General features: G+C 38.4%; 1 protein-coding gene across 17 annotated transcripts in view; it reads left to right on the plus strand.

The window, feature by feature from the left end:
* Positions 1-12945, plus strand: part of MYCBP2 (MYC binding protein 2) — a 285475-nt gene that overhangs the window by 175748 nt on the left and 96782 nt on the right. For all 17 annotated transcript variants that reach the window (XM_058682354.1, XM_058682355.1, XM_058682342.1 and 14 more), the window contains 3 exons: positions 10-59; positions 2463-2635; positions 4110-4254. In XM_058682354.1, coding sequence (XP_058538337.1) covers positions 10-59; positions 2463-2635; positions 4110-4254 — 368 coding nt within the window. The remainder of the gene's footprint in view (positions 1-9; positions 60-2462; positions 2636-4109; positions 4255-12945) is intronic.

Raw genomic sequence — 12945 nt, forward strand, 5'->3', positions numbered from 1 at the left:
ACACAACAGGTAATGAATTAGAGGAAGATCTTGAAATTCTTGAAGAGGCTGCATTGCAGGTATTGTCACAAACATCGTAAGGATAAATTTGTACATTGATTTGAAAGCAGTATTTTCATTCAGATCAACCTTATTTTTCTTGAATATAGGGCTTCATTAAGTACTTCATTCTGTTTATTGACAGATAATATATAACTTATAATATCTTGATAGGAGAAACCCAGGTGAGTCCTTGCTGTGCTGCATGGAAGTTGTTAAATCTGAAGTGAACACAAATCCTGCCGAGAAGGAAGTTACCAAGTGCCAAGGGTTTAGGGAAGGGCTTTGCAGAGCTGTTGACATTTAAATTGCATCTCAAAAGAAGTTTTATTTACCAGTCAGAAAAAGAGGGAAATGGGTGTTAGTAGTAGTAATTTAAATAATTTCTATAGAGTATTTTATTGTATCTTTAATATTACCTGTTTTTAGCATTTACATTTTGAGGTCAGTATTCTCTCTTGCATCTTATAGTTACAATAACTGAAGTTCAAGGAAGTTCTGTGACTTGTCTAAGAATTCAGCTAATTAGGAGACAGAGGCTAATATCCAGGTCAACTGTTACCTATAGCTGGTTGTTTCATCTTATTCACTTCCCAAGATGAATTGATCATAGCAGTAATAATAAAAACAAACATTTATTTGATCCTGACCTTATCAAGTACTATTCCAAACACTTTGCATATTTTAACTCATTTAGTCCTCATAGTGGCCCCATGAATGAGAAACTCTTACTTTCCATTTACAAGGAGGCATGGAGTGCTTAGGTAACTTGCCCAGAATCACATAGCTAGTAAGCAGCTGGCTAGAATTTGACCTCTGGCAATTGGGTGACAAAGTCCATGATCTTGATTACTATGCTCCAATTATAGAGAGCCCTGGTATCCTTAATAATGTTAAGAAACTTCTACGTTTTGAAAACCCACCAGCTTTTGTTTTTGTTTTTGTTTTTGTTTTTGTTTTAATTTTTTTTAACGTTTATTTATTTTTGAGACAGGGAGAGACAGAGCATGAACAGGGGAGGGTCAGAGAGAGGGAGACACAGAATCCAAAACAGGCTCCAGGCTCTGAGCTGTCAGTACAGAGCCCGACGCAGGGCCAGAACTCACAGACCGCAAGATCATGACCTGAGCCGAAGTCGGCCGCCTAACCGACTGAGCCACCCAGGAGCCCCTGATTTTGTTTTTAAAAAAGAGTTAAATTTTTGTACTTTAAGATAGAAAAATAAAAATTCAATAGCGATTTAATAAATACAGTATGTGTTTTTGTACTTTAAGATAAAAAAATAAAAATTCAATAGAGATTTAATAAATACAGTATGTATCAGACAACATTCTAATTAAAGAGAACCATCAAGGAGTTCATATGTTATTTATCCTTACAGAGATTATAATGGTTTATAAAATGTCATTTAGGCCTGATACAAAGAGATGTTTATTGTGCTTCTGTTAAAGACAAAAACCCTCATATCCCAGATTGCCCACATTTTTGGCACATAAGGTAGATGTCATGTGGTCTAATACCTACTACTTGTTAGGCAGCATAGTGTGCACTTTGTATGTGTTATATAATTTAAGTTTTGCAGTAACTACAGAAGAGAGATATTATTTGATTACCAGTTTATACATTTTGCAGATTGGAATGGTGTGTAACCTCTTAGCTCAAGAGTACACAGCAGTGCTTGTCTAAAAGTCAGGAATTGAACTCAAATCTGTTTGATTTTAACGATCATGATTTTTGAAATTGTATATCTCAGAGAATGCAGAAGGTACTGTTGTGTAAGTGTCATAGTAGTGGAAGCATAAACTTCTATGAAAAATATTTTGTTTCAAAATTTATAACATAGTCATTAAAAAGTTTCTAGAGTTTCAGCATTTAAAGCAGATCTTTCAAAAAGGTAAAGTTTGCTTGTCAGGTCAGTGAAAACTAAAATTTCAGTTGTTATCTGCCTCTTTTTCTTAATTTTAATTGAGGCTTAGACAGACTAATGTAGTTTATGTGCAGCCACAGTCAGGCTTGTATCCACATGTTGTCCAAGGCAGGACCTTGGTAGCCACCCAACTAAGAGAGCAAAGATAATCCACCCATGAAAGATGCCACTAATGGGGACACAAAAGGTGAGAGGCCTCCACAGCTGCCTGCAGAAGGGAGCCCTGGCCCAGTAGAGCGAGAGGAGATGCACCTTCTCAACCTGTACGTCTCTGACATTACTTGTTTTGGTGGGAGGAAGGAGGCTGGAAGTACTATCCCATATTTTTCCCTCCTGGAGGTTTGTTTTATACTTTGTAGGCTACAGGAGCACTGGGGCATGGAGAGAAAATGCTTTCCCTGAAGAGGCCTACCTAAAATTGTGTGAAAGTTCAAGAAACTCATGTAATTAAAATTGTATGTTTTCAAATACATGAATATTGTCTTTTACCCAACAGGTGTGCAAAACCCATTCTGGTATTCTTGGAAAGGGTTTAGCTCTTTCTCATTCACCAACTATATTAGAGGCACTTGAAGGAAACTTACCACTTCAAATCCAAAGCAATGAACAGTCCTTTCTGGATGATTTTATTGCCTGTGTTCCAGGATCAAGTGGTGGGAGGCTTGCAAGGTAATGTGCTTTAAGTGCTACAGTGACTTATTTCAGGGCATGCCTCACTCTTCATTTCTGAAGAGAAATGAAAGGGAAAGATGTTAAAATGAAGCCGGAAGAATCTGGTTTATGTGTTTTGAACTTGCTGAAGTATAAAATGGTAAATATTTTAAACTATCTTTAAAGTATATGGTAGTTGTTAGTTGATTATTTTAAAGTTTCCTAGGTGAACTTTTATTTATTTAAAAAATACATGGTATAATTGAGAGGTCTAGGAATTTTAGATTAAACTTAAATTTATCACCGTATGTTATTTTAATATGATTTCTTATAAAACCTACAAATAATACAAATATATTTAGAATTTTAATGAAATCATTTGGGGTTATAGAGTTCTCATTTATCTTGTTGCTATTTTTTTTTTTTTTATGAAAAGAAAAAATATGCTGGCTTGTGTGATTTTACTAGTAAATATAGAAGTCTAACTTCTTCCCATTTCTAATTTTAAAAATAAAGAGGTTCCTCTTTAGTTTTGAAAAATCAAAATGGTGATTGGAGAATAGGGAATTTTTTTAAGTCAGCCTCACTGCTAACTTTGTGGACATCTTTACATAAAACATGACAGAATTACTTGTAACTTATCTCCCAGGACAACTTGAATGTAGATCATGGAATGAATTCAAGAATGAATATCCTGGGGCACCTGGGTGGCTCAGTCAGTTAAGTGCCTGACTTCAGCTCAGGTCATGATCTCGCATGTTGTGGGTTCAAGCCCTGCTTCAGGCTCTGCACTGACAGCTCAGAGCCTGGAGCCTACTTCAGACTCCTTGTCTCCCTCTCTCTCTGCCCCTCCCCCACTTGTGCACACTCTCTCTCAAAAATAAATAAGCATTTAAAAAAAAAGATTATCCGTTTCTCCTATTAAAAAAAAAGAAGAATGGGTATCCCAAAGTGTAGAAATTTGGCAAAATTTACATGGAAGGGAAGGTAATAGGGAAGATAGTTGAGACACTGGATGAACAGGAGATGAACAGTACATCTTTAACCTGTACATCTTTAACCTAACTGTTCTCAGGCAGCAGAATGCCATTACTATCACTGCTTTTACAGATGAGTTGTTCTTTCTCCGATTTTCAGGCTGGCAAATCCGGGCAGACCTCCCTCAGTAAGCATGAGTGTACTGGGACTTCAAATATACACAACCTAAATTTGTTTTCTTGGTTATTTTGTGTCAGCTGTAGTTAAAATTTCAACTTTTCTGATTTTAAAATTATTTCTATTTACAAAAACATCAGAAACCTCCTGTACTTTGTCATATATTTTTAATGAATGCGTCACTAACAATTTGCAAGGGAGACACTTGTGATTGTCACTGAATTGGAAATGAAGATATTATTTGGTACAAGTGTTACTCATTTGGCTTAATTTCATGTTAATCATTGAAGATATTTATGAGTGTTTACTTTTTTGCTTGTTTTTTCATCACTGCTAGGTGGCTTCAACCAGATTCCTATGCTGATCCTCAGAAAACATCTTTGATCCTGAACAAGGATGATATTCGTTGTGGTTGGCCTACCACCATAACTGTTCAAACAAAAGACCAATATGGGGATGTAGTACATGTTCCCAATATGAAGGTAATTATATCAGAATTAAATTAATAGTAATCAAAGCACTATTATTACTAATAAAATTTTAGAAAAAGCAAGTGTTTAGAGTCCACTTGCAGTACTGTCTTTATATTTGTCAATAGAGGAAGCTGAAAAATTGTGTAAGGACTTATATTAATTAGCACCTAATTTTCCAAGTTATTATTTTTTTTAATGTTTATTTTTAGAAAGAGACAGATGGTGAGCGGGGGAGGGGCAGAGAGAGTGTGGGAAGCACAGAATCTGAAGCCGACTCCAGATGCCGAGCTTAGCACAGAGCCTGATTGGGGGGCGGGGGGAGGGCGGGGGGGGGCTTGATCTCATGAACTGCCAGATCATGACCTGAGCTGAAGTCGGACACTTAACCAACTGAACCACACAAGCACCTTCCAAGTTATATGTTTTATTGTTTGTTTTTTACATTTAGCTGGGAGATATAGTGATTCAAGGGAAGGATAAAAAAGTGTTCATATATGCACACAGAGGGAAGGCCTTTAATATAAAGTGGTTGAATAAATCGATGAAGGAACACATTTTAAAATTTTGTATATATTTTTTTTTACTTTTTTTTAAATGTTTTATTTTATTTTTGAGAGACAGAGACAGAGCATGGGGTGGGGGGGGGGTGGAGCAGAGAGAGAGGGAGACAATATCTGAACCAGGGTCCAGGCTCCATGCTGTCAGCACAGAGCCCGACGTGGGGCTCAAACCCACAAACTGTGAGATCATGACCTGAGCTAAAGTCAGATGCCTAACCAACTGAGCCACCCAGGCGCCCTGTATGTATTTTTTAAAAGACACTAATACATTCTGTATTTGGTACTATTGAAACAACATTTAATTTAAAATATAATATTGATACATATTAAATTAGAAATGATGGCAGTTCCTCAAAAAGTTAAAAATAGAATACCCCACGATCTAGTAAACACTGTTGGGTATTTACCCAAAAAATACAAAACACTAATACAGAGGGATACATACAACCATGTATTTACTGCAGCATTATTTACAGTAGCCAAATTATGGAAGCAGTCCAAGTGTCCATCAGTAGATGAATGGATAAAGAAATGGATTTTAAAAATGGATATATACACACACAATGGAATATTATTATTCAGCCATAAAAAAGAATGAAATCTTGCTATTTGCAACAACATAGATGGAGCTAGAGAGTATAATGCTGAACGAAATAAGTCCGAGAAAGACAAATATTAAATGATTCCATGTGTGAAATTTGAGAATCAAAACAAAGGAGGTTGTTGGAAGATGGAGGCATAAGAGAGCGCTAGGCTCACCTCATCCAGCTGATCACTTAGATTCCACCCACACCTGCCTAAATAATCCAGAAAACTGCCAGATGTCTAGCAGAACAGACTCTCCGGAGCCAAGTGTGGATAAGAGGCCCCCAGAAGACAGTAGGAAGGGCGGAGAGGTGGTGTGTGCTACACAGACTGGCAGGAGGGAGCAGGGGCGGTGGAGGGGCAGCCCGTCTGGCAAGGCAGAGCCCCCGAAGTCTGGCTTGCAAAAGTGGAGGGGCCAGAATCCGTGAGTTCTGACAGCCAGTGGGACTTAACATCTGGAATATTAAAAGTCAACAGCTCTGCTTGGAGAGTGGGAAGGCAAGAGGACATTGGGAGGGAGAGTTGTTGAGCCAGGGAAAACAGACCTCAGCTCCGTGGGGAATAAAGGCGCTGGCAAACGCCATCTCCCTCTCCCATCCCTCAGCTGTAATCCCAAATGGAACCAGTTCCCATCACCCAACTTGCTTGCACCCCACAAACACCCAATGCTGTGCTTCTGTGGATCCATCCCTCCAACGGGTCTGCCTCCCCCCTGGTGCTACAGGGCCCTCCCGCAGGAGACCACCAAAGCAAAGCAAGCTAAGCCTGCCCCTCCCGCCCCTGTGCACCTTGCGGATCCACCCTGGCTAATACGCCAGATCCCATCAAAGCAGCACCACAAGCCTGGCAGTGTGCAAGTAGCCCAGACAGGGGCCACACCACTCCACAGTGAGTCCTGCCCCTGGGAGAGGGGAAGATAAGGTACACACCAGTCTGACTGTGGCCCCAGCCATGGGCTGGGGACAGACATCAGGTCTGACTGTGGGCCCCGCCCACCAACACAAGTTACTCCAGACAGCACAGGGGAAGTGCCCTGCAGTTCCACGCCACCCCAGGGACTATCCAAAATGAGGAAGCAGAAAAACTCTCCTCAAAAGAAACTCCAGGAAGTAGCGACAGCTAATGAATAGATAAAAAACAATTTAAGCAATATAACGGAACAAGAATTTAGAATAATAGTCATAAAATTAATCACTGTGCTTGAAAAAAGCATACAGGACAGCAGAGAATCTATTGCTACAGAAATCAAGGGACTAAAAAATAGTCATGAGGAACTAAAAACTGCTATAAATGAGGTGCAAAATAAAATGGAGGCAGCCATAGCATGGATTGAAGAGGCAGAGGAGAGAATAGTGAATTAGAAGATAAAATTATGGAAAAAGAGGAAGCTGACAAAAAGAGAGATAAAAAAAAAAAAATCCAGGAGTATGAGGGGAGAATTAGAGAACTAAGTGACACAATCAAACAGAACAATATCTGTATAATAGGAATTCCAGAAGAGAAAGAGAAAGGGGCTGAAGGTGTACTTGAACAAATCACAGTTGAGAACTTCCCTGACCTGGGGAAGGAAAAAGGCATTGAAATCCAAGAGGCACAGAGAATTCCCTTCAGATGTAACTTGAATGGATCTTCTGCACAACATATCATAGTGAAACTGGCAAATACGAGGATAAAGAGAAAATTCTGAAAGCAGCTAGGGATAAATATGCTCTAACTTATAAAGGGAGACCCATAAGACTAGTGGCAGACCTATCTACTGAAACTTGGCAGGCCAGAAAGGAATGGCAGGAAATCTTCAATGTGTTGAACAGAAAAAAATATGCAGCCGAGAATCCTTTACCCAGCAAGTCTGTCATTCAGAATAGAAGGAGAGATAAACGTTTTCCCAAACAAACACAAACTGAAGGAATTCATCACCACTAAACCAACCCTACAAGAGATCCTAAGGGGGATTCTGTGAGTAAAATGTTGCAAGGACCACAAAGTACCAGAGACATCACTACAAGCATGAAACCTTCAGACTCTACAATGACTCTAAATCCATATCTTTCAATAATAACACTGAATATAAACAGACTAAATGCTCCAACCAAAAGACATAGGGTATCACAATGGATAAAAACCAAGACCCATCTATTTGCTGTCTACAAGAGACTCATTTTAACCTGAGAACACCTTCAGATTGAAAGTGAGGAGATGGAGAAGTAGCTATCATGCTACTGCAAGTCAGAATAAAGCTGGAATAGCCATACTTATATCAGACAAACTAGACTTTAAATTAAAGGCAGTAACAAGAGATGAAGAAGGGCATTATATAATAATTACAGGGTCTATCCATCAGGAAGAGCTAACAATTATAAATGTCTATGAGCCGAATACAGGAGCCCCCAAATACATAAAACAGTTAATCACAAACATAAGCAACTTTATTGATAAGAATGTGGTAATTGCAGGGTCCTTTAATACCCCACATACAGCAATGGATAGATCATCTAGACACAGGATCAATAAAGAAACAAGGGTCCTGAATGATACATTGGATAAGATGGACTTGACGGTTATATTTAGAACTCTGCATCCCAAAGCAACAGAATATACTTTCTTCTCGAGTGCACATGGAACATTCTCCAAGAGAGATCACATACTGGGCCACAAAACAGCCCTTCATAAACATAAAATAACTGAGATCATAGCATGCACACTTTCAGACCACAATGCTATGAAACTTGAAATCAACCACAGGAAAAAGTCTGGAAAACCTCCAAAAGCATGGAGGTTAAAGAACACCCCACTAAAGAATGAATGGGTCAACCAGGCAGTTAGAAAAGAAATTTAAAAATATATGGAAACAAATGAAGATGAAAATACAACAATCCAAATGCTTTGGGATGCAGCGAAGGCAGTCCTGAGAGGAAAATACATTGCAATCCAGGCCTATCTCAAGAAACAAGAAAAATCCCAGATACAAAATCTAACAGCACACCTAAAGGAAATAGAAGCAGAACAGCAAAGACACCCCAAACCCAGCAGAAGAAGAGAAATAATAAAGATCAGAGCAGAAATAATATAGAATCTAAAAAAAAAACTGTAGAGCAGATCAATGAAACCAAGAGTTGGTTTTTTGAAAAAATAAACAAAATTGATAAACCTGTAGCGAGGCTTCTCAAAAAGAAAAGGGAGATGACCCAAATAGATAAAATCATGAATGAAAATGGAATTACTACAACCAATCCCTCAGAAATACAAGCAATTATCAGGGAATACTATGAAAGATTATATGCCAACAAACTGGACAACCTGGAAGAAATGGACAAATTCCTAAGCACCCACACACTTCCAAAACTCATACAGGAAGAAATAGAAGACTTGAACAAAGTTCAGCAAATAAATTGAATCAGTTATCAAAAATCTCCCAACAAGGGGCGCCCGGGTGGCTCGGTCGGTTAAGCGTCTGACTTCAGCTCAGGTCATGATTTCGCGGTCCGTGAATTCGAGCTCCGCCTCGGGCTCTGTGCTGACAGCTCAGAGCCTGGAGCCTGTTTCGGATTCTGTGTCTCCCTCTCTCTCTGCCCCTCCCCTGTTTGTGCTCTGTCTCTCTCTGTCTCAAAAATAAATAAACGTTAAAAAAAAATTTTTTTTTTTAAATCTCCCAACAAGAGTCCAGGACCAGATGGCTTCCCTGGGGAATTCTACCAGACATTTAAAGCAGAGATAATACCTATCCTTCTCAAGCTGTTCCAAAAAATAGAAAGGGAAGGAAAACTTCCAGACTCATTCTATGAAGCCAGCATTACTTTGATTCCCAAACCAGACAGAGACCCAGCAAAAAAAAGAGAACTACAGGGCAATATCCCTGATGAATACGGACGCAAAAATCCTCAACAAGAAACTAGCAAATCGAATTCAACAGGATATAAAAAGAATTATTTACCATAATCAAGTGGGATTCATTCCTGGGCTGCAGGGCTGGTTCAACATTCGCAAATCAATCAATGTGATACATCACATTAATAAAAGAAAAGAACCATATGATCCTGTCAATCGATGCAGAAAAGCATTTGACAAAATTCAGCATCCTTTCTTAATAAAAACCCTTGAGAAAGTCGGGATAGAAGGAACACACTTAAACATCATAAAAGCCATTTATGAAAAGCCCACAGCTAATATCATCCTCAATGGGGAAAAACTGAGAGCTTTCCTTCTGAGATCAGGAACATGACAGGGATGTCCACTTTCACTGCTGTTTGTTAACATAGTATTGGAAGTTCTAGCATCAGCAATCAGACAACCAAAGGAAATCAAATGTATCAAAATTGGCAAAGATGAAGTCAAGCTTTCACTTTTTGCATATGACATGATATTGTATATGGAAAATCTGACAGACTCCACCAAAAGTCTGCTAGAACTGATACATGAATTCAGCAAAGTCACAGGATACAAAATCAATGTACAGAAATCAGTTGCATTCTTATACACTAATAATGAAGCAACAGAAAGACAAAGAAACTGATCCCATCCACAATTGCACCAAGAAGCATAAAATACCTAGGAATAAACCTAACCAAAGATGTAAAAGATCTGTATGCTGAAAACTATAGAAAGCTTATGGAGGAAATTGAAGAAGACACAAAGAAATGGAAAAACATTCCATGCTCATGGATTGGAAGAATAAATATTGTTAAAATGTCAATTCTACCCAAAGCTATCTGCACATTCAATGCAATCCCAATCAAAATTGCACCAGCATTCTTCTTGAAGCTAGAACAAGCAATCCTAAAATTTATATGGAACCACAAAAGACCCCGAATAGCCAAAGTAATTTTGAAGAAGAAGACCAAAGCAGGAGGCATCACAATCCCAGACTTTAGCCTCTACTACAAATCTGTAATCATCAAGACAGCATGGTATTGGCACAAAAACAGACACATAGACCAATGGAATAGAATAGAAACCCCAGAGTTAGACCCACAAAAAAAATCTTTGACAAAGCAGGAAAGAATATCCAATGGAAAACATACAGTCTCTTTAACAAATGGTGCTGGGAGAGCTGGACAGCAACATGCAGAAGAATGACACTAGACCACTTTCTTACACCATTCACAAAAATAAACTCAAAATGGATAAAGGGCCTGAATGTGAGACAGGAAACCATCGAAACCCTAGAGGAGGAAGCCAGAAAAAACCTCTCTGACCTCAGCCGCAGCAATTTCTTACTTGACACATCCCCAAAGACAAGGGAATTAAAAGCAAAAATGAACTACTGGGACCTCATGAAGATAGAAAGCTTCTGCACTGCAGAGGAAACAGTCAACAAAACTAAAAGGCAACCAACAGAATGGGAAAAGATATTTGCAAATGACATATTGGACAAAGGGCTAGTATCCAAAATCTATAAAGAACTCACCAAACTCCACACCCGAAAAACAAATAATCCAGTGAAGAAATGGGCAGAAAACACGAATAGACACTTCTCTAAGGAAGACATCCAGATGGCCAACAGGCACATGAAAACATGCTCAACGTCACTCCTCATCAGGGAAATACAAATCAAAACCACACTCAGATATCACCTCACGCCAGTCAGGGTGGCTAAAATGAACACATCTGGAGACTGTAGATGCTGGTGAGGACGTGGAGAAACGGGAACCCTCTTGCACTGTTGGTGGGAATGGAAACTGGTGCAGCCACTCTGGAAAACAGTGTGGAGGTTCCTCAAAAATTAAAAATAGACCTAACCTATGACCCAGCAATAACACTGCTAGGAATTTACCCAAGGGATACAGGACTACTGATGCATAGGGGCACTTGTACCCCAATGTTTATAGCAGCACTTTCAACAATAGCCAAATTATGGAAAGAGCCTAAATGTCCATCAACTGATGAATGGATAAAGAAATTGTGGTTTATGTGCACAATGGAATACTACCGTGGCAATGAGAAAGAATGAAATATGGCCTTTTGTAACAACGTGGATGGAACTGGAGAGTATTATGCTAAATGAATGAAATAAGTCATACCGAGAAAGACAGATACCACAGGTTTTCACTCCTATGTGGATCCTGAGAAACTTAACAGAACACCATGGGGGAGGGGAAGGAAAAAAATAATAAGGTTAGAGAGGGAAGGAGGCAAAGCATAAGAGACTCTTAAAAACTGAGAACAAACTGAGGTTTGATGGGGTTGGGAGGGAGGACAGAGTGGGTGATGGGCATTGAGGAAGGCACCTGTTGGGATGAGCACTGGCTGTTGTATGGAAACCAATTTGACAATAAATTTCATATTAAAAAAAATAAAAATAAAAGAATCAAAACAAAGGAAGAGAAAAGAGAGACAAAGCAGGAAATAGACTCTTAACTGTAGACAACAAACTGATGGTTACCAATGGGGAGATTGGTGGGGGATTGGATGAAATAGGTGAAGGGGATTAAGAATAAGTACACTGTGTGATGAGCACTGAGTAAAGGACAGAATTGTTGAATCACTGTATTGTACGTCCGAAACTAATATAACACAGTATGTTAACTATACTGAAATGAGAATTTAAAACTTAATAAAAAAAAATTAGAAATACATGAATTTGGATGATAAAAGAATGAGGAATGGAAATAGTCATATGTTGTATTAATGAATATAGTTAGTTGGATACCTCTTACCTGAGACTTTAATTAATGACATTTTAAAGCATATTGCAATGCAGAAAATGAATCCATTGTGATCTAATGTATTAATGTAAATATTTCATTTAAAATTTTTATTTCTAAAAAAATTTATATTGAATGAAAATTTGTATAGGCAATCTCCAGCTAGCCCCACCCTTTCCCATATGTATTACAAAGCGATTTGGTTGTTTGGAGTTTAGAGTTCATTAATCCACAAAATCCTTTTCACTCATAGAGTAGCTTATAACAGAAAGCAAAATACCTGTCATTCTATAGTATTTCAGTATTCTTAGAGTATAAAATTGTTCAGTGCTTCACTTCAAGGTTTATAGTACACAAGCAGATGTACTGATGCTAATTTACTTAGGGTAAATACAGTTGTTTAAATAAGGATTAAATAAAAATATGTCAAAAAGTAGTGGCTATCATTTAAAAATCAAATGTCTTTAAGTTTGAAAGCACTTACTTTTTATCTCCCCTTTATCCCCTCCCCTTTTTTTTATTACATTTAAAGTTTTAAACTTTTAATGATGGCAGTGTATATGAGCTGACGATTTTACTATATACTTTTAAACTTCTGTGTTTTAAATATAAGGTGGGTTTGGGACACCTGGGTGGCTCATTCGGTTAAGCACCGGATTTTGGCTCAGGTCATGATCACGTGGTTCGTGAGTTCGAGCCCCGTATCCGGCTCTGTGCTGACAGCTCAGAGCCTAGAGTCTGTTTCAGATTCTGTCTCCCTCTCTCTTTGCCCCTCCTCTGTTTGTGCTCTGCTTCTGTGTCTCTCAAAAATAAATAAACATTTAAAAATAAAATAAAGTACATACAAGATGGGTTTGTAATATTTCCGGGACATTATGTTGATCCAGATTTCTTTTATTATGTGTTATTTTTTA

Source organism: Neofelis nebulosa, chromosome 1 (assembly GCF_028018385.1).
Source record: "Neofelis nebulosa isolate mNeoNeb1 chromosome 1, mNeoNeb1.pri, whole genome shotgun sequence".
Classification (NCBI taxonomy): Eukaryota; Metazoa; Chordata; class Mammalia; order Carnivora; family Felidae; genus Neofelis; species Neofelis nebulosa.